The 22,109-nt window shown below is 45.6% G+C and overlaps 1 protein-coding gene across 3 annotated transcripts; it reads left to right on the top strand.

Moving 5' to 3' along the window:
* Positions 1–2,691: 2,691 nt before the first annotated feature.
* Positions 2,692–21,303, top strand: LOC138631727 (proline-rich protein 7). 3 transcript variants are annotated; one of them, XM_069716893.1, is made up of 4 exons: positions 2,692–2,971; positions 9,029–10,332; positions 10,606–10,856; positions 19,649–21,303. In XM_069716893.1, the coding sequence occupies exons 3-4, from the start codon at positions 10,676–10,678 to the stop codon at positions 20,269–20,271; spliced, it is 804 nt and encodes a 267-aa protein (XP_069572994.1). In that variant the 5' UTR covers positions 2,692–2,971; positions 9,029–10,332; positions 10,606–10,675; the 3' UTR covers positions 20,272–21,303. The 3 variants fall into 3 exon arrangements, with proteins under 3 accessions (XP_069572994.1, XP_069572984.1, XP_069572974.1); XM_069716883.1 differs by having other exon boundaries at positions 9,024–10,332; XM_069716873.1 differs by lacking the exons at positions 2,692–2,971; positions 9,029–10,332 and having other exon boundaries at positions 10,498–10,856.
* Positions 21,304–22,109: the final 806 nt, after the last annotated feature.

Here is a 22,109-nt window from a genome sequence, read left to right as displayed (position 1 = left end):
TTAAAAAGTTGTTGCATATCTTGTTCATCTGAAGGACAATCGCAGTATTTTCCACAGTTAGTCATTGAGGCCAGCTCGCCTCTGACTTTGCCTGAGCACTGATACTTTAGTAGGAGGGAATCAAATGGGACAGAGAGTTTTTCATTCCCTGTCTGTGACATTTTTGGTCCCACTTGCAAGTGAAATAAAAGACAAGAAAGACAACTTCTCGATTTCCTCAACTGTTGCCTCTCGGCTTACGCCGAGAGCTGTCGCCACGGTGATTCCCTGCCTCATCGCACGGTGGTGCAGTGGTTAGCACTGTCGCCTCACAGCAAAAAGGTTCTGGGTTCGAATCCGGTCCTGGGCCTTTCTGTGCGGAGTTTGCATGTTCTCCCTGTGCTTGCGTGGGTTCTCTCCGGGTTCTCCGGCTTCCTCCCATCATCCAAAAACATGCACTTCAGGTCTAACAAAATCAAATGACAGGTCATCATTGTAAATGAGAATTGGTTCTCAATTGATTCTACCTGGTTAAATAAAGGTCATATATTGTTTTATTGCTGTCGTGTTGCAGGAGGACCCCTGCTGGAACGACGGGCCATCGAACTGCACGCCGTCACTGCTGGGTAGAAAATAAAAAAAACGTATTAAGGTAGTAAGGCCATGAGAGTGGTATCCCTTTTTCAACAACTCAGATAATTTAAACATACTAGGAGACTCATCTGGCTGAGTAGACGTCCTATGGGACCACAAATCTCCTGCCAGGTCTGGGAGGGCCGGGACGAGAAGAGGTAATAATTGGAGGGTGTGTGTGTGTGTGTGTGTGTGTGTGTGTGTGTGTGTGTGTGTGTGTGTGTGTGTGTGTGTGTGTGTGTGTGTGTGTGTGTGTATGTGTGTGTGTGTGTGTGTGTTCAAAGAGACGAACAGACTAATCTTTATGACAGAGGAACTGATGAAGACAACAGACTCAGTGTTCATCTCAACAGACTCTAGAAATGACCAGCTGGAAAAAAGTCACCAATCAAGTATTTGTGTGTGTGTGTGTGTGTGTGTGTGTGTGTGTGTGTGTGTGTGTGTGTGTGTGTGTGTGTGTGTGTGTGTGTGTGTGTGTGTGTCATCACCGTGACCGCAGGTTTTCTCACGTCTGCTGCTCTGATTGGAGGACTCTTGAACTTGATTCTGATTGGCTCTTTCCTAAAACTCCTCACTGAAAACTGAACAACCCGAGCGAGAGGACGGTGTTGACGTCAGAGACTCACCGTGAACATTTATCAGCTCCTCTTGAGCTCCACTTTAAAACCAAGTCGACATCTGCAACTGATTTTGTGTTTTACATCAAAGCAACAGGCTGGAGTAGCAATTTGAAATGAATAATTGAAAAGCTCAACGGGCCTGGCATGCTAAAGGCAAGGATGTCTCCTTTCTTGCTCAACGGGTGGGACATCTAACGCAAACGGCATCATTCACCGGGGACGCAACGTGCACGAGGTGATTTGAATTCAGTCTAATGAGGAAGTTTGGAAGTCAAATCAGCTGCAGCGCGACTGAGGCGAGGTCGTAAAGCCCGCCGACGTCGAGTTTAAACACAGCCGGAAACAAAACAGGACTATGTCGTCACCTCTGGACACTATAACGCCTCACATGTACGTAATGTTGAGCTACTAACGCTTTACTGAAGAAGACTTGTCATTTAGAAAAGATGGTTGTGCGTGTGTGTGTCACATGAGGAGGACATAAATAATGAATCTCAGGTGGTAAACCGTCATCTGATATCAACTCACCAGTTTGTAACTTAATGAGCTGACTAGATATTTCTATTTATAGTGGCATTGGACTTCATTAAGGCAAAATAAATAAATAAATCAATCAAACTCTGACGACACTGGATGCTATATTTCCAATACAACGTTTTTTTTTTTGTTGAAACGGCCATGTCGTCATAAGGGATTTCCGCTGTTAACTCGAAGTCGTGGCGTGATGCCACTTTTCTTCGCAGGAGGCGTGAGATTTATCACCGCGGTCTCATTACGCTACGTTCACGGCAAACACAATCTCACACAGGGGGGGCAAGACGAGAGCCACGAGTCTCCCCCGGCCCTCGTTCCTCCTCCGCTCTTCATTATGTAATACCCAACAGGGTAAATGTTCCTCGGATGAGGGCGGAGAATGAGTCTTTATGAATTTGGTGATCTGCTGGCTTCACATTTCAGTCTATTGGAGGTTGTTGTTGTTGTTTTTTGGAGCCAGCTCCTAGTGGTATTTGCACTTTGAGGCACCTCTCCCTTGGCTTCATTTGTACGCGTAAGTCTATGTGTTGAACAGGTTTTCAGGACTGATCCCTGTGACCATTTTTTTTTTTTTTTTACAAGAAACAGAAGTCTGCAGTAAAACACTCCCGTGAAATGTAAATATGACCCCGACATTTCACACTTTCTCATTCCCTGCCTTTTCACAGCGCTTGTCTTCCTTTTGCCGAGTCGTGCCGTCCTCGGAAACCACCCCTGCTGGCACGGTTGATTTGTATTCCCACCATCCAGAGAGACAGGCAGACGGGGCCGAGTGTCACGAAACGCTCCTTCTGCTGTTCCAGTGATGAGAGGAGGGGAGGGACTGAATGAAGGAGAGCAGAGAGAGAGAGAGAGGGAGAGAGGGAGGAGGAGCCAGGATGTCAAGGTGAACAGATAAACCGCTTTTTTTTTTTTTTTTTTTTTATTACCCTTGAAGTCCAAAACACGACGCGCAGCTCCGGGCAGCGCGGCGCAGGGAGGAGAGAGAGAGAGATCGGGGAGATCTCGCATCCTCAACCGGGAGATAATCTGACTTGGAGCCGGTGGACGGTTCACACGGACGGGCGACAGACGCAGGAAAGTGCTTTTGCGTTGTGATTTTTTTTTTTTTTTTTTTTTTTTACCCACAGATTGTGGGCATAAACTTAAATGGCACGGAGTGAGTTGAGTGCGTCATTTCAGCGGAAACGGCAGAGGAATTAAAGGTGAGTTGTGTTTTATTTATTTTATTTTATTTTTTACCCAAAATATGATCCTCACGCAACCGACCTGTGGAAATAATGTGGAGTTTATTGTCCTTCGGGGGTATTTTTTAATTGCTCAGCTTTCACCTTATCCTGATATCTCCACCACGTACAGAAAGATGATTTATTATTTGATTGTTGCGGGATCTCCAGAGAATCGCTCGTCTTGATCTTCAGGGTCAGGGTGACAAACCTTCCTGCTGTTTCTCTCGCGGAGGAAATTAAAGAAGAGACCTTTTCAAAAGCAGCAGTGCGTCTGAGCGGTTGCGTAAGGTGGAAATTGAGCAGCATGTTTTGGATGACTTGATACATACGATTTTAGTTAAAGATCAGACACGCTTGAGTACACTTCTATTTTTTTTTTTTTTTAATAATAACCAAATATCAGCCATAGATATAGTTTGACGCACTTTTTGGGGACAGCTGCGCAAAGTTGAATTCTCTATTGCAACACGCGGCAATAAATCGCACCTACAGGGGACATACTGGGGCCCCCAAAGACCCCCTCAAGAAGTTCCCATATAGGAGGATTTACAGCTGAAATGGGGTCAGTGAGTTCTTTATAAATGACAAAGGAGTAATTAACTTTCCTTAGAGGACACATCAAATTAATAATAGTCTTAAAATCTTCATCACATCAGTTCAGGAGGTCATTTTCAAGGAAACTGGAGAAAGTGAACTCAAGTTAAATCAACGCTTTAGAGGTTTTATTTATAGTTTTTGGGTGCGACCTAACCGGAATGGACTCCCGATTTTTAAACGTTAGGTATTTCCTCCCTACTTTGAATTTGAGACATTTTACTAAGATTAAGGGCGTTTAAGCAGGCCAGTACTTCATTTAATAGCACTTTATATGTTAGCAGTTGGTTAACATGGGGTGCTGCCTCCTTTCAGTTAACCAGAGAAGTAAGGCTGTGTAAACCTGCCCCCCTTCTGCCAGTAAGAGGAATTACAAAAACACTGTGGACATGTTTACCCTGTTAGCACTTCTGCGGCTGTAAAACGATGGATAAATTGAATCGAATCTACTATAAAGTATAGAAAAGCCGCACAATTAAATGATTTTATCGCAGGCGGCTAATAATGACTTCACTCAGTGGTTCGTGACATCGTTTTGAAGCCACCAGCTGAACATTTCGTCCGCCAACATCTTGTTTTTTTGCTACTATAAGTGCCCGCCCACATATAGGAGAAATCTGACTGCACCCCAGGAATGTCAATTAATTAGACGCCCCCCCCCCAAAACATACCTCTTTTTGAGGCATAATATCTAGTTAATAGCGGAACTAGTGTTGAATGGACCACCAGAACACTGATCAGAAGGAGTGGATTTAGCAAACGACACCATAATGACCTACGGAAAACAATGACTGACTTTGTAATTCATGAGAGTAGTTGATTTGGAGTCTATGGAGTAAGAGTTTTTTTTTTTTTTATTTTTTTTAAGCCTACCCCTAGTGGCCCTCCATGGTACTGCACTTTAAGGCCCTTGTGCATTGGCTTGGTCCGCGGTTCCCACTGAGCATGCTCAGTTTACATTTATCCAGCCATTGCGGGAATGTCACACCGGACAACAGATGTAAAACCATTCAGCACATAATGAGCTGGGTTGAGGTCATGCGACTGAGGTCATATGACTTCTCTGCATGTTGAGCCTGATTTATGAATATTTTCACGTGATACTTCGAGGTGTTTCATTGCTGTTTCATATCCTGGAGTTCACTAGTTGTTAGTAGTGAACTCCAACAAGTTGTCCTGACATTTAGTGACGATGGGGGATCTCCCATGATGCAGTACCTCTAGTCTCTTTCACTCTCCATGCATTTATATGCCACCACCTCTGATTACTGGCCCTACCAACCTGCCACATGTTTAGTGTCTATTGTATTTCTACGCTCTTCTTTTCTCTCTCTGCTCTCCGCTCACCCCAACCATCTGAGTCTGGTCCTGTCGGAGGTTTCCTCCTGTTTAAAGCCAGTTTTTCCTTCCCATTTCTGTCATATGTGTCAAGGACCTTTCTATGTTAAGTGCCCTGAGATGACATTTGTTTTATGATTTGCTGCTCTAATTGTGAAACTGAATTGAATTGAAATCCATGTATAATAGAGGTCAACAGTGTTCGTCCAAAAAGGAAGGGACAAATTTTCAAAATGCTACTAAAGCAGAAGGTCAGAACTTTTAACCTCACAGTCAGTCAGAGCTTCATTTCAGCCCTTTGAAACTCGACAGCACTCGTGTTTCTCAAAGGTCACCGAGCTTACAGAGTATAAAATAACAAAAGGACACCAGCGGTTTAGTTTCTTTTGAAAAATAATTAAAAAAAATAACAAAAATTTAGATTTTAAGATTTGTATCTGACACATGGATCCAGTTATCGTGAGGGATTTAGCTCTGAGTGGAAAGTGACGACAGATCTGCTGCCACGGCCTGCAGAGCGTCCTTGAAGCAAAACCCTGAATCCTCACATGTTCAACAGACCAATTCAACCTGAACCTGGAAAACTTCAGGTCTGAGGAGGACATTTCCATGTTAACAAGTTATCTGTAAAGCTTTTATAAACGTCAAAAATACCTCTGTGCACTTCGAAAAGGTTACAACCAATATAATTTTAATAGAATATGGCCTAATCTGGTTTATATAAGCGCAATAGCTATAGCAGTGACAGAAAAATGACATCATCGGTAGAGACCGTAAACAGTCTAGTAACCAACGACCTGTTTGCTTTTTATGCTGCTGTCATGGCCGTAGATATAAAATTGCTGAAATCGTGTTTTCAGCTTGTTTTCGTTCGTTCCATTCGCCTGAACGCAATATCTCAGGAACGACTCGAGGGAAGCTCTTCAAACTCGGAACAAACGTTCACTTGGTCCGAAGGATGGACTGTGTAGAGTTTAGGAGTCAAAGGTCAAAGGTTAAGGCCAGTGTAACCTCAAATCCGTCCCATGCCTCCGTCCCCTTGTGAATGTGATATCTCGACATCCTCTGGAACGGATTTCTCCAAATTTGGCACAAACACTCTGTCGGACTTAACGATCAACTGAGTAGATTTCAGAAGTCAAAGGTTGCTGCCAACTGAAGTGTGGTGGAAATTCTGTCCTGCCGTTCCCCCGATGAGAATTGAAAGAGCTGTCTTTGTTGATTTTTATTCTTTAAAGAAGGTCTCAGTCATACAGGATACGAGAGCAACCTGCAGAGAATGAGGCCCGGAGTGCTGGATGAAGGACACATTCATAGAGTGTGATATGATGCTGAAGTAGGAAACAGGAAGTTCATGTTGTACTTGTGACATAAAAGTAAAAATTGCCAAACAGGAAGATGCGCACAGCAAACAAGGCCCTGCAAGGTAATGTGAGACACTGTGTGCAGGACATTACCACGTAAGGTCAGAAAGAGAAGTCTGTGTGTTAGACATGACTATATAGGGTAATATGAGAAATTGCTATTACACTAGTCTGTCCCATTCTTGTGAACGCAATGCCACGACTCGGAAACACACGGTTGTACATATATCTTCTGTGCTGTCGGGTTAAAGATGCGCGCGAAGCCGCCGCATGTTCTTTGAAGCGTTGTCTACTGTCATGGCCGCGACATCCATCGGTACACTTCTGTGTTTGTACACACACTTGTGTAGTGCGTGGATTTCAGGAGGTTAGCCTCGTCTCAAGTCGCACGCCGCCGTTGTGCGCAATGCCCGTGACGTTACGATTCAAAAATCGTCTAAATCCTCGCTACATGTCTGGACAGACACGGGTGTCAACTGCAGCTGAAACGGTTGGCGAAGGCGAACAAAAGCAAGACAGTAATTCCGGTTTCTGTCCTTTAAATGTTGCGTCGCAAATTACGTCACACCTTCCACAGATTTAGTATTTTACCCTTTCGCATTATATTCTTCCTCTTCAGTTTTGAGTGCTAATATCCTCCTGTGGTGTTCAATTCTGTCATCAAATCAGAGATCAATTGTGGCTAAAATGAGAGGTATAAGGACATAAATACAGCGAGTGTAAACTGCAGATGCGTGTTGTTGCGCGCGTGGGTGTTTCAGGTTAAGGTCTGAGTGTGTATCGGCGAACGCGCCGGCTTGATGACGGGAGCGTGGGGAGTAAACAAAAGCCCGGTTCCACATCAGCGCTCGCAGATTGAAATATCAGCGGCTGTGCGACCTCACGAAGGCCCCTCTGCCGATGAATCACCTCAGCTGAACAATTTTAAATTACGATAGACACAGGGGTGTGACTCCCAAAGGTGATACGGAGGTAGAAGATGAAAAACCGGACACGGCTCCACTCAACGCTATAAATGTATCTCGAATACAGAGCAAGTGTCCGTCTCAGGGAGGACAAACACTCCTCGAACTGTAGCTCATCGTTTATTCGGTTTTGTTTTATGGAAATGAAGGACAGAAGACAGTTTGGTTGTTTAAAAGTGGCTTAAAATATCATATTTTCAGTCCGATTCCACTCTCGAGATGATAATCGGGACCGAAGGGAAGGAAACGATACACCGATATTCTCATCTCGTATGTCATTTGTTTCTTGTCATCTTTGTCCTGCACTGAGTGTATAAAATTATCTGTCAGCACAAATCTTCATATCGCAGCTCTGAGGAGTCAGATCTCACCAGATGGAGGTCTGCCGTCCAATTAACGTCTATCTGTTTGGGGGTCGTTGACGTGAAACCCGGCACAATCTTCTGTTCTCCCAATTCAACATTTGTAAGGAACAAAATGTCCAGAGGAGTGTCTGCATCATTGTCGGGAACGACATGTTTACATGTTCTTGTCGTTGCAGTGAGTGAAAAATCACAAAATACAGTTTCGCAGTTTTCATCAGCGGCAGAAATCCCACTGAAACAAATTAAATAACAAAACCCAGCTGATGTTTGCGTGCGGTTATTCCGCTGCAGTTTCAGCACGTAATTATTAATGTATTCTTTTTTCTGCCACCTAATATATTTCTATACTATAACTAAAATCGAATATCTGCTCTCGGGCCGATACTGAATGTTAGATGATAAAATGCTGGATTCTGATTGGTCGGAAGGTGGATTTTAGTTTTGGAATCTATAAATAGTAAAGAAATTTAATCTTACACCAATAATGTAGGTGTTTGTTTGCAATTCTAAATGAATGAATTAAACTGCATTTAAAGGCAGCCACAGCCGAGCCTCACCTTAAGAGCTTGGAGCTAGAGTTATTCGTGTAACCACCACAATTATGAATATCTTGGCTGAGCCTTGCAACCCCTTCCTGTTTTGCAAGATGTTGCCGAGCAAAGCATGTCAGAAATTTGCAGGAACTATATTTGATGCTGAAGAAGGGCAAATTGTGTAAAGATAACCCTTCCTGGTACAGGTGGGCGGGCATAGTGTCCTCGGGTTTCTTAATGAGATCCACCCCTCCCCCTTCCCGTATCTCGTCCAAACATGGACACTTCTGCCTCCGAAAAAAACAGGATGGCAAGGGCCAAAATGCCAGATTGGAAACCTGGAAAGTGGCAGTTCACGGGTGGGTTGCTGCTTGGTAACTTCAGAGGAACAAAGTCTGCAGAAGGAGGAGGTTGGGGTAGATGGATGGGTCAGACGAGGCCGCATTAATCTTCCTTTAAACCGGATGGCCTTTATGACTGACCTCGACCATCAAATTACATTATTTTGGTTAATTTGAAGCACGTGTGTCTTTCACTTGACTGTTGTGGATCTTTTTAGTGTTACGGCGTTGTAGAGGCAATAGCTGAAATAATGAATTGCTTTAATCCTGTTTCTTCGCTTGTTTCCTGTAAATCTGTCTCTTTCGCTTCATTATTACCACTGTGAAAATTTCCTGCGTGAGCTGCTCTGTGAAGTGTGAAACCGATACTCACCCCCCAAGGTTGGCATCATAATCCTGCCCGAACAGCTGAGATTTACAACTGCCTCGGCCTCCGCGCTGTTTTTCCTGCTCCGAGTCCTCACTGTGTCGAAAACATTTTCTGAATTTGTCCTGACGATGGTCTCGTCTCCTCCTGTGTCTTTGTAGAGCAGCGTGAGGCCGGGGAGTCACACTGGGATCTGACGGGGAAGAATTCAGCGTCCCGTTGGCGTAGACGGACCCCCGACTCCGGCCCCCCGCCGCCCCGAAGGGACCAGCTGTTTGGCTTCACGTGGACCAACACCTCCACGGTTTTTGCCGCTTCTGACTGGATGTCACCTCAGTTCATCGAGAGGCTTTTATTCCTTCCAGCTCCAACTTCTTTTTCATTTACTTCCTCACATTCCTCTAACCCATGCGTCAAAAATAAGATGATGATGCATTGAGGCTTTATTCTCCTTTAGAAATGAGAGAAAAGCTTTCAGTCACCACAGAAAACTGAGTGGCTGGATTATTGAAAGAAGTCCGGCGGAGCCTTTCGGACAATTTAAATGGATGATTGCCAAAGCCAAAGCACCGGGGAAGATGCCGAGTTCATCTGTAGTCCTGTGGAATAACAGTGTGTGTCTGTCAGTGTGCGACTGTGTGGGATTCACACACATTTCCATCTAAATGAGGTGAATTTCAAGCTGCGGAGGAGCTGGCTTCTAAAACATCTGGACGGACAGAGAAGACCAGCAAACCAAGATAGTTTTTAAGGTTCCTGATTCAATTACGGGATTTTTTTTTTTTTTTTAACATTCAGGAACGTTAAATTATATAATCAGACTATTTTTGTATTTTAAGATGAAATGTTCACATTCAGTGTTTAAAAAAATACAAATATTTCCATTGAATGTTTTAGGGTGTTTGCTGCTGCAGCTTTAGCACCCTAAATTTCCCATTTCCACACACCGACTTTGGACAGAAGCCAAATATTTACGCCAGATTTCTTCTGTCTTGCCTTCATTTATCTCTAAGTGGATCTAATTTAATTAGAACGCTAATGCGTGCAATACGTTTTATTGAGGATACTGTTTGATGACTGCCGGCTCCTCGTAAACACAACATTCAGACATGTGACTGCTGTGTTGCAGAAAAGCTTTCAGTAAATGTTACTGGATTTCTTTTCCTGAGCATTTTTTTTTTCTTCTTTTTACTGAAGTCAAAGTGTTCAACTTCTTCAAACAGCTCTGAGGACCTCGATGCTCTCCGTAATTCAACAAGAAAGCAGGAGCCATTTTAATACCTGTTTGAATTTTGAATTGAAGGAACTTATAATGACAAAAGTTCACCAGTATTGAAGTCATTTTTTTGGTCATTTTGATTTTCATTTTTTTTTTTTATTTTTTTTTTTTTAGCTCTCTCTTTGGATTACATCCCAGACAATTGCATTTTTCTTGTTTTGCTACTCGCCACATTTTGACCACCAAACGAGGTAAATGTTCCACCGTTTGTGAGACAATTCCCTAAAGTCGGCAACGTTCGACCGCAACACACGAGAACCTCACGTTGTCCCATCCTGCCTCTCTGAAATCACCTCTTCCTGCCTCGGTGGGGGGTGGGAGGGAGAGGGTGGGAGGGGGAGGAACTCGCTGCCCACCCCGTCACCCGCCATGGTGATGTCGCAGGGCACCTACACCTTCCTGGCCTGTTTCGCCGGCTTCTGGTTGGTCTGGGCCCTCATCGTCATGCTCTGCTGTTTCTGCAGCTTCTTGCAGCGCCGGCTGAAGCGCCGGCGCGAGGAGAGGCTGAGAGAGCAATGTCTGCGCACCGTGGAGATGGAGCCGCTCGGCTGTCACCCCGCCGGGTACCCGCCTCCCCCTCCGCCGCCTCAGCAGCAGCAGCAGCAGCAGCTGCCCCGGGAGCCGCCGCAGTTCTGCCCTCCTCAGACTCTGTCGCCGTCTCTTCCTCTGCAGGTTCCTCATCCTCTGCCACAAGCAACCTGGATCAGCATGCCAGGTAAGCTTCCGGGAAACTTTTGTTGTTGTTGTTGTTGTTGTTGTTGTTGTTGTTTGTCTATCGTTATGATTCTATTGATTTTTCTTCCTTCAGAGGTCACTCAAGTTTTTCAAGCTTTCTGTAGAACCTCTCGATGTGTTTTTCGTTGTTTGTATTTATGGGTTTCTTGCCTGGCTGTTTCCTTTATATACAGGTGTTGAGTTTCGGTTAATTGGGATGGCAAGCACTGCATTTCCATATTTTTTTGTCTGGATGAACGAACTGAATTTTTTTTTTAACATTTGAACCTGGTTGGGTTGAGGGGTGGACAGTCCTGCGTCCTGAGGTTTGGGAAGGTAGCGAAGAAGGAGGTAAAGAAACTTCTGCATTGAGGAGGAGTTTGAACGTTACACAACGCTGCAAGATTTGAGTCTCATTTTGTTCACGTACCTTTCTGAGCAAAAGAGCACCGGGCCCGCTCGCGAGAGTGATGGTAAGAACACCTAAAGCAATTTATGCTTCATTACCCCCTTCAAAATATGAAGTCACAATCGTTGAGCCTTTCGCTTTCCGCTGTGGCGATTGTGTCGATTCTACTTTTGGTGTTTTGTTTGCCGCATTTGTCATCACGGCAGAAATAAGAAACTAACCGGTTTAAGTGTTCAAATATATGCGGAATTTTTACTGACAATAAGAACTTACACGCGGCCAAAGTATCAAACAAACTGCGGCTCCGAGTCTCTCCAAACAGCAGGACTAAAATAAAATGACGGCTGACGGGATAATTAGCGCTGCGACTGCAAAGTGCCGGGCCCCTAAAACCCGGTACGGGGTCTCCTCAGTCGTACGCGAGCTGCCAGTTAAGCACCTGAGGAAAGTGTCGAGGGCCTCGAACGTGCACAAGGGTTGGCAGGACATCACTCGCCGCTCCGCCGCCGAAGCGTAAAATTCCCGACAAACGTCAAACCCGGCACGTCTCGGTTTCTCTTCATTTACGAGCCGTGTTTCGCAGATGAAGACGCACAATTCAAACTCGGCGTCTGCATTTCGACTGAATAACACAGCAAAGAGGGAGAAAATGGGAGTTCATGAGCCGGTTTGGATGCAGACAGCGACGCGGAGGACACCGGGAGGATAACATTATGCACTGCGGCATATTTAATTTTATTTATTATTTTTTTTTTTAAGCTCTTCAGTTCCCAGCTTCCGCCTCCCCGCCTGCCGGGCGTCGCTCCCCCCGCCGGGCGTCGTAGCGACAGCTGCCGCAGAGGCGTGGGCGGTGGCCGCGGAGGCCGAGCGTCGACGGGGGGGAAGCGTCGACGGGGTCCGGGGCCTCGCTGAGAAAAAAAACAACAGAAAGACGGGAAGACGGAGACAATCGGAGGTTTGAGGGTCGGCACAGCTCGTGTATGGGTGTCAAGCGAGCATTAATGATTCCTGCTGGCCATTAAGCGCTCCCTTCCGCACTCGACCGTCAGGGCTTCATCAACCTCCTCGGGGGGGGGGGGCACCCGAGCAAAGAAATTGTTGTCGGTGCCTAATTAACCGTCAACGCTCATGCCGGTTTCATTATTTCCCAAAATAACCCTGACGACCGAGCGTCGCTCTCAGGGGAGCTCAACTTATTTGTTGATTAGTGTGTTACTCGAGTTTGAACATAATCGTTGCTCGCCGCGCTTACTCCCCCAAAAGTCGGACCGAAAAAAAAGGGAAATTTTAAACCTTTTTCACGGCGGACATTTTGACTTGTCACAGGAGGTAATTAATGTATGTTAATGATGGCTCGGTTCCATTTGGAGTCTCAGCAAACCGTGACACTGAACCAACCAGGCGGCAACCAGCTGTGACGTCACTCATTGGTTTGTGAACTGCCGAGTTCAGCACTTTGGCCGTCGCCGTCATGTTTTTGTGGAGCCGGAAGTGACCATATTTGGACGAGCTGGGGGAGGAGCGAGCGGTGGAGCTGACTCAATCTGATTGGAAATCCTAGGACGCTACGCCCCGCCCACCTATAGTGGAAACCTGACTGCACCACAGGCCTGTCAATCAAACAGACACTTCCCCCCCCCACTCAAATATACCGCTTTTAAAGGCCTGATATTTGATCAATGATGTGATTATTTTCAGATGCCCCGCAAGAAAAATAGTAAAAGGAGTGAGTTTAGCAAATGACACCATTGTGAGTTGTGGGAAAAATATATTGAGTTTAATGAGAGAAGTTGAATGGGAGTCTATGGAGCCAGAGGCTTTTTTTTTTTTGGAGCCAACCCCAGAGTGGCCCTCGCTGGTATTGCAGTCTAAGGCGCTTCTGCAGTGGTATCACTTTTCAAACCCGGAAGCTACGCCCGCATTTATATCCAGTCTATGAAACCAACACACTTAAAACAGGACCTCCTCTCAATGAAATGCAGCCATCATTAACACACCAGCGCTTTCAAAACGCCTGCCGTGAAAAAGGTCGTAAAATGTGCAAGAAAAAGGAAAACAAATGCAAAGAGCAGTTAGATTAAAAGAGTAATTACAAAGCGGTGAGGAGGGAGAAATAGGATAATCAAAACGAAGAGGGGTCAAGGAGAGCGAGGTTATTGGTGGAGCTGAAGGCGAGAACGAGTAAAAGAGCATCAGCTGCTGTCGAAGATGGTTAACGGGCAGAGACGGACAGGACGGGATGAAACAAAAGGTTGCTGGAGTCTCGGTCACGAAGCAGACTGATGGAGAGGTTTAGTATCCAGGCAGCAGCAGAGCGAAAAGAAGAAGCAGGTGCCGACCAGCTGAGCGCAACAACGGAGGACGGACAGAGAAGCTGAGAGCCGTCCCAGTCGTGTATACCAGCAGGCGGGGAGCGACGCTTATAGCAGCTCCACCGTGAGGTTTTAGAGTCGAGTGGGAATCCTGCAGCTCGAAGAAACGTTTTTTTTTTTTTTTTTTTTTTGCCTCTTTAAGCGAGTAATTTTGGCCCATTTACAGCTGTTTATCAGCAAATAAGTAAAACACCACCTGCTCGGCACTAAACAGCAGACAGAGAACGTTCGACACGAGCTGGCAAAGAAAGTGGTGCGTGTAGCAGCCACTGATATTTCAAACCAGAACTGAAGGGAGAGTAAATACTGGACGATAATTTCTGGCGTCGCCTTTATCTGAGAAACTCTCTGCCGACTGTACGTAGATCACCGTCTCCAGGCGGCAGAGCTGCAGCAGGCCAAAGGTCAATAACATCCCTAAGTTTGTGTAAAATATAAACTCGTTATATGATTGTATTTAGCCTTCTTGCTTGGGACACCACAGGCCTGTCACTCAAACAGACCCCCCCCAAAAAAAACAGCTTTGTAAAGCTTATTTTCTAAATTTACGAGGGATTATTTTCAGATGGTCCGCCAGAAAACGAAATGGAGACATTTTATTGACTTCGAATTTGATGGGACGAGTTGAATGGGAGTCTACGGAGCCGACCTCTAGAGGCACTCGGTGGGATTGCAGCTTAAGACACTTCTGCATGAAACTCATTTTTCAGAGCCGGAAGCTAAGAACACTTTTATATACAGTCTGTTGATATTATCAACATTTATTTTTTATTTTTTTTATCTTACAACAGTTAATGCACAACGACACAACGCCATTTTGTTGTTGGTGCGCAGTACGGAACGAAAACTAACCTTGCCAGAGCTGCTTTTGTGTCGTTTGGTCTTACAGTCTATACTTAAAGTGGAAATGTGCACAGTTTTTTATTTATTTATTTATAGAGAATGCTCATTTTGAATCCTAATTTCTATGTTAAATCACACGTAATAAGGCGGTAAAAATACACCGGCAGAGTCTGGCTTCAGAAAGACAGATTTCAGGCATCATTACATTTACATTACATTTCATTTTAGCTGACGCTTTTATCCAAAGCGACTTACAATAAGTGCATTTCAACCAGGAGGGTACAAAACCCAGAGCATCACTCGGCTGTCATCCCACACAGCCAGCGTGAGCTTCACTTGACAGGCTTTTGTACCGAAGTCCTGACCCACACAGGATGTTCACACCGGGAGCAGCGCTGACGAGTCGCTCGGTGCAGATCAGCGCTGGGTGATGATTCCTCCTATGCAGTCATCTGCAGCCACAGAATTTACAACCGGAAAAGGATGTCTTTTTTTTTTGTTGGTGTTTTTTTTTTTTTTGTCCCGCTCCTGGTTTCACCTCGCCTCGCTTCTTAAAGCGTCGAGTAGTTTTTTTTTTCTGGCACAACTTCAGTGTCATTAATAGAAAAATAAAATCACACGTCGACTTGAGACGTCCCGGTCGGCCCGCAAAGAGGGAAACGATCGATGTGATGAGTTGTTAATCGTGTTCATGCTGCGTGACCACGGGGGAGGCGAGATAGCCTTCATATATATTTACAGTGCGTCCCTCTGATGTTTTTCCTTCTCGGAATCGAGGCAAGACACAAAACAGGGAGATGAGAAGACGGTTGAGATGAGAAATTGATGGTGTCGGGAGAAGAAACTAGAAAGGAGATTGAAGTTAAGATGAGGAGGCGGTGAGGTGAGATGACCGGAGAGGATGAGACGTAAGGTGAAATGAGATTAAGATACTGGAGGTGAGAGTTGCGTACGTCGAACATCTTAAGTTTGTGAAAAAAAAATTCTGGGGCAGTCGCTTCGCGAGGAACGTGCGTTTTTCACGGTCATGTTGGAGAACCCCGTTGCCATGGCCGCCACAGGTTGGGTCATTTGCCGATTTCCAGAGTTTGGTACAAAAATCGCGGTCCGCCGCTCGCAAAAACGTGCGTATCTCGGAAACTGATGACGATCAAGCCAAGAAATTTGTACCGGTTCCTCGTTAGGGTTGAATCTTCCTCCTGCTCTGTGCACGAGCAGCTGCAGTCTCGGAATTGATTGCTTTACCCTCGTACGTACCGACATCTCCGTGTGTGGTTCTTCATCCTCGCGTGAGTGGCTGCAGCGTCGAACCGAAACCCTCTCCTGATCGTCCCGGTGGAAACATCAGCCCCGCGTGTTTGTGCCGACGTTGTCTCCGTGTAGTGGATGTTTATTTGAAGCCGTCCCGGCAGCTGCTCGTATTGTTTACAGCCGAAGAGATCGACGCGGGAGTTAGCGAAGAGCTTGATCAACAGTAAGGGTCTGATCCTGTCGGTATCTGTACAGCTTGATGGAGGAGTGATGGATTGTGGCCAAGTACACACACATATACACACATATACACACACACACACACACTCGCACAAAGGCACACATTTGCACCCATAAATACATTCAGCTCCATGGTAACAGTTCAACAAACAGCTGTTGATTTCCAACACTGTGATGTGTGTTGTTGTGGCTGTAAACGGGTTCGATGTGAGGAATGCCAGGTGGGTTGTTTTAGTGGTGTAATCGTCGCAATTAATCCTGAAAGCACGGGTCATCTTTCAAACACGACGACATACCTGGGGTTGCTAGCGACATGCAAATACATATTTGTCTTTTTTTTTTACAAATTTTACAACCATTAATATATGTTAGAAACAAGTTGTTGTTGTTTTTTTCTAACTGGATGAATATTTCTCAGGTCAGACCACAGACTATATAAGAGTGGACGTAGCTTCTGACCAGGCCAATGCGGAAGTCCCTGAAACTGCAATACCACCAAGTGCCGCTAGAGGTTGGCTCCAAAAAGCGCTGGTTTCCATAGACCCCCATTCAACTAGTCACATCAAATTGTCAGTCCAAAAAAAATTTCCACACGTTTTCTGTTTGTCATTCGCTAAATTCACTCTTCCAGATTAGTGTTCTGGAGGTCCATCTGAAAATAATCCCTCATTAATAATAAATCAAGCCTCAAAAAGCATTGACAGGCCTGTGGTGCAGTCAGGTTACAGCTATCGGTGGGCGGGACGTAGTATCGTCTGGCCCTCGGTCCTCCCCCATCTCGCCCAAGTACGGTCACTACCGGCTCCAATGTTATCTGGTTACAGGGCTGCAGGTATTTTTCTAATGACTGCATACTTTTTGAAACTTTGCTTTTTGTTTTAGTATTCAGGCTGATAAAGTTTCAGAAACCCCTGAAGGGATCCAGGTTCTCTGGAAAAACTCTTATCACTTCGAGTTCATTCCCGTTTGTCAATTCAAAAACAGGAAAGTAAACTTATCGTTTCTTGCAAGAAGTTGCAAACCTTCTTTTTTGTTGTTGTTCCGGACAGAGAGCGTGCAGTGAGCTGAGAAGACGTGCTGCTGTTCACAGTCAGGAAGCAGAAGGAGAGCTTGTGCAACATTTCGACAGATATTGATCAGGACTCTGGGCAGATTCATCAGCGTGGAAATAGAAACTAGCTTCAGTTGTTCCAAGAAGATGCTTAAAAATGAATGTTCGTATCCTCAGGTGATTTTTTTTTTTTTTTTTAATCTTACATTATGCTCACGGGCAAGAGGTATTTCAGAAATATTGCTTTATGCTTTTTACCTGAATGGTATTTTTGTGCTTCGTTCCTTTGCAGCGCAACGAAAACATTCGGCTGCTTTTTGGTTTTTAGTGTCACCCAGAAAAATAAAAGTCAAGCTAATTTGAGGTAGCAGATGCCCGAAAAAACAAACACAAAAACAACTTGGCACTTTGTTTTCTGTTGTTTCACGACAGGAAACGTCATCTGCTAAAACAAAAAGAAAACGTCTCTTCTCTCTCGCCGCTCGTTCGGCGGCCTCAGCGGCTTGAAATCCCTCCCAGTGAGTCTGTCGACTGCGGTTCACGTCGCGGCGCCGCTTAAAAGCAGCTGGCGAACCCGCGCAGGTTTATGCTCATGCCGTGTCTAAAATGTCTGCATCAGTCTGAACATTTCACTGCAGACATTTTTCAGTGGCTTGCGAAATATAATCGGACCGGAGCTGCGTAGTCCTTCGGCGTAATTAACAGCAGGTGTGAAAGATCCCGCGGGCAGAAAGCAGGCGAGAAATCCGCTGCTGCTCGTTTTCAAACGTTCAAAAACGGGCAGGGAACAAACAACAAAAAAAAAGATCTCGCGCAACGTGCAGATTTTAGCAACGTTGCGATCGAACTTGCGTCTGTTGTGAGATGCACAAAAAAAACAACAACAAAAAAACACGTCGTGCATGAAAGGAAATCGACAGAAGAAAAATAAGGCGTTTTCACACGAAGTCATCAAACTGCAATCATGTGCAGAGAACCGCAGGAAAAGCTTCACATTCACACTGAGAGCTCTGCAGGCAAAACTGATTGCCAGACATGTTTCTGCTAAAAACCCGAGCAGGGATCTGATTGCTAAAAGTTTGTGTTTCGGATTATATTTGCGCTTCGAGTCGGACCGGGATGATTGCGAGGACTCACACAGGGAGACAAAAACACGTTGAGGCGAGGTGTTTAAGGGGTTTTAATTCTTGGACGCTATAACCAGAGCTGCGCAGTTACTCGCTATTTATTTTTTTTATTCATAATATAACGTTAAAAGCAGTAAATGGACACTCGTCGTTACTTTGCACTACGTCGTGTTGCGTCATTTTGATTCTAACTTTGTTTTTGTTTTTTGTATTGTGGGACTGTTGGCATATTTCCTTTGACTGTGGGACTATTCCAGGGAAGCACATAACAAACAGGGAGTCAGTTCGGATCGCTGTACGACACAGATATTACATGGGAGCACCGAAAAGCACTCAGACCAACTACTCGATGTGACTTCAGAGAAGGCTGACGTGAGGAATGAATCAGTGCACCACAAAGGTTGTTTTTTTTTGTGGGCGGTGTGGGGAAGGTTAGTTTTGAAGTGTAATAGTTTACAGAAATATGGCTACTTTCATTTCATTAATAAAGTCATGTAGAATTTACCTTTAATTGCTTTTTGAACTTTTTTTTTTTTTTTTAAACTGGGTAATAAAGCTGAAAAGTCCTAAAAACTAAATGTAAACTAGGGCGTGTGAACTTCACTACTCAACACTGATTGCTGTTCATTTTTAGTTGAAGGTTCTAATTAATCTGAGTTAAGATGGTAATGTTTTGATTTTTAAAGATAAATCTGTTTTGTTTTTTTCAGTTACTGTAACCGGTCACGATTGCATTTATTTGATCATTTATTTACACGTGACTTATTACATGCCAAAATGAATCCCCGACATCGATCGTGGGTTTGTTGTTTCACACCGTGCCGCAGTGCAGTTTCTCTGCTAGAAATGACTCTCTGAAAAGTCTTCTCTGGGAGGCAGAAAGACGGAAAACAAGTGAACCTGAAATAGGAGTGAGTGATATAAGAGAGAGAGAGAGAGAGAGAGATTTGGTGAAACACAAAGAGGAAGAGAAAGTTCAGGTCAGATGCTCTGTGATGGTTTTTGTTGCTGTGGTTGTCACATGTATCGCAGCAGACAGGTGTCAATTACAGTTGTTTGGGTTGTGACCTGAAAATGAGCTGTGTGTGTGTGTGTGTGTGTGTGTGTGTGTGTGTGTGTGTGTGTGTGTGTGTGTGTGTGTGTGTGTGTGTGTGTGTGTGTGTGTGTGTGTGTGTGTGTGTGTGTGTGTGTGTGTGTGTGTGTGTGTGTGTGTGTGTGTGTGTTTCTCTTCAGCACTCACATATTTTATCGTGGCTGTATTCTAGTGTATCAGGCTGCATCATGCCGGAAGAACGACAAATGAATTCTACCTTCAGAATGCCGTTCCGTTTTTTTGGGCCTCATTTAGAAAACACTCCTCCGGGTTTTGTTTTGAGGCTCGGGGTTAAAGGGCTAACGGGATGTTTCAGTTGCAGTACCGCTGTTGGCCTCTTGGAATAATTTGTTAATTGTTTTGCATTCCCGTGCATGTTGTGATTAATCCCTTCTCTTTCTTTTCAGACACGGATATATTTGGGAAGCCGCCTTGTTACGAGGAGGCGGTCCTGATGGAGGATCCTCCCCCGCCCTACAGCGAGGTCTTGGCCGACCCGCGGGGGGGGACCTACCTGAAGCCCGCCCCGCTCAGAGCCCCTCCGCCGCCTCCGAGGGAAAACCACAATCCCGCTGTGGTGTTCACGTCTGAGACCAGCAAGCCTCCCGCGGTGACTATGTTCCCCGACCGGGGTTACTCCTCCCTCATACGCTTGCCTTCGTCTCAGCGCTGGGACTCCCTGGGCCATCTCCTGTCCAACATGGATCTGAACCACAACAACCTCAGCCCGCCGGGGGACCGCTCCCTTCAGGCTGCTGCCGCGATGGCCACCATGCCCCGCAGGGAGCACAGGACTCATCGGGAAGGACTCGGGCTACGAGGTGGTATGCGAGGACTTCAAGGAGGACTGCAAGGACTTCAAGGGGGCATGCAAGGACTTCAAGGGGGCATGCAAGGACTTCAAGGGGGGATACAGGGGTTCCAAGGAGGGTTGCAGGGGCTTCAGGGGGTCCATGGTCTGAGGGGTATGGAGCCCAGCTGCGGCATGCCAACAGCCTTCCCCTTGTTGGGTCGGAGCACTGCCGTCTAGGCCCGGATCCTTACAGGAGTCCAACCAACCGAAAGGTTGGTCATTCGACGAGCCTTTTTGAAGAGCCGGAGATTTATGAACAGACTTCGTGTCTGTGTGCCTCCACTGTTGCTCGGTTTTTACCGCGGTAACGCCGGTAGAAGTAGAGATTTAATTCCCCAAAAGAGCTAAAGAAGGGTTAAAGTGCTGCAAAGGCATCAGGAGTTCAGTTCCCCCGTGCAGCTCTGTGGGCGAAGGGTGGCTGTGACCCTGCTGGGACTGTGTGTGGGTAAAGGAAGAAATTGCACACTGTTTCCAACCAGTGTTGTTGAGTCACAGAGGTATTCTGGTGTCATATGGAAGCTAATTGAGTCAAAGCTCTTTTGAACAGCAGAGGAGGAGAAAGAAGACGCCGTAACGAGGTGGAGGACGAGCGAGCAGCGAACACAGCTGTTTCTCCGCCTTTCATCCCCACTTCCTCGCCTTTATTTCCATCTCCAACTCCCCCTTTTTTGTGTCGCCCTCTCATTCATCCCCGATCTCCACTTCTCCCCGCGCGCCTGAGCAACCTATTGTACCAGTCTGCTGTTGCCATGGCTCCCGGGTGCTGTCTGTTGCCCACGACGACCTCTCCTCTTTTATCTGCTCAGATTTTTTTTTTTGAAGACTCTGTTCACAGCTTGTCTCCTCTCAAGGACTGTGAGCTTTAACACTTGGGGAAGAACATTCGGTGACCTTCGGTGGGACCGGACCACCGTGTCTGTGACATTAGAGCCGAAGGCCCGTTTTTTTTACAATGACTGCCGAAATGATTCTAAAGGTAGAGCACGAGATAGCCACAGAACCAAGTGAAATTGGATTTTTAACATGCTGCTTTGTTGTTTTCGGTGTCGTCTTCGCTACAAACTGTCGGTCGGGGCCCTTCTGGTGGTCACAGGATGACGTCAGATGGATCTCTGCGTTGTAAAAAGACGTTTTTCATGTACAAAGTTATTATCATTCTTTTAAAGATTTGTGACGAACTCTTGTGAAATAAAAAAAACATCCTCATCTGCAAGGCTTCTTCCATTGATTTACGGAGTGAATGGAGGTAAATTCGAAATCATTGTTTAGCGTAGAACAGGCGGCACCCAGCAGCGACGTCACCCGCCGGTTTTTGAGCGGCCGTCATGAAGTCTCGGTTTCGCCATCTTGCTCATCCCCGGGCGGTTTTTGAGCAGGAAGTGACCATATTTGGATGAGCTGGGGGAGGACCGAGCGGTGATCTGACTCCGGCGATCTGAAATCCGGCAATACTGCGTCCCGCCCACCGATAGCAGTAACCTGACTGCACCACAGGCCTGTCAATCAAACAGACACGACCGCTCCCCCCAAAACACGTCTTTTTGAAGCTTATTTTCTAATTAACGAGGGAATATTTTCAAATGGACGTCCAGAAAACTAATAAGGAGTGACTTTATCTAACGACACCGAGATAACTGGTGAAGACATTTTATCGACTGAGAATATTATGAGACTAGTTGAATGGGAGTCTATGGAGCCGGAGCCCTTTTTGGAGCCCACCTCTAGTGGCACTCGGTGGTATTGCAGCTTAAGACACTTCTGCATAGGCCTCATTTTTCAGAGCCGAAGTTTTTCAGAGTTTTCGGTTAAATTATTCATCCGATTATCTCTGTATGTTTTCTTTTGCTACTGTCAGCGATAAATTGATTCCCGATGTCTGCATCTGCCCATCAGGATGTTTAAAAAAAAAAAGAAGTAAGGTGTGAATCTGACTCCCTCAGTTTCCTCAGAATAATCTTACCGACCTTCACTTTTTTTCTTAGCAGTTCTGTTTAAATCCCTCCTCCGTTTTCCAT

The sequence above is a fragment of the Brachyistius frenatus genome, unplaced genomic scaffold (genome assembly GCF_029030835.1).
Source record: "Brachyistius frenatus isolate BFR_SWC_R1_liver_20210118 unplaced genomic scaffold, ASM2903083v1 Contig_5, whole genome shotgun sequence".
Classification (NCBI taxonomy): Eukaryota; Metazoa; Chordata; class Actinopteri; family Embiotocidae; genus Brachyistius; species Brachyistius frenatus.
This window is presented reverse-complemented; position numbering and strand designations above follow the sequence as displayed.

Excerpts from the sequence above, each read along its gene's own strand:
- LOC138631727 (XM_069716873.1), top strand. The coding sequence starts at position 10,511 with ATGGTGATGTCGCAGGGCACCTACACCTTCCTGGCCTGTTTCGCCGGC. Across the intron at positions 10,857-19,648 it reads AACCTGGATCAGCATGCCAG|ACACGGATATATTTGGGAAG; the intron begins GTAAGCTTCCGG and ends CTTTCTTTTCAG.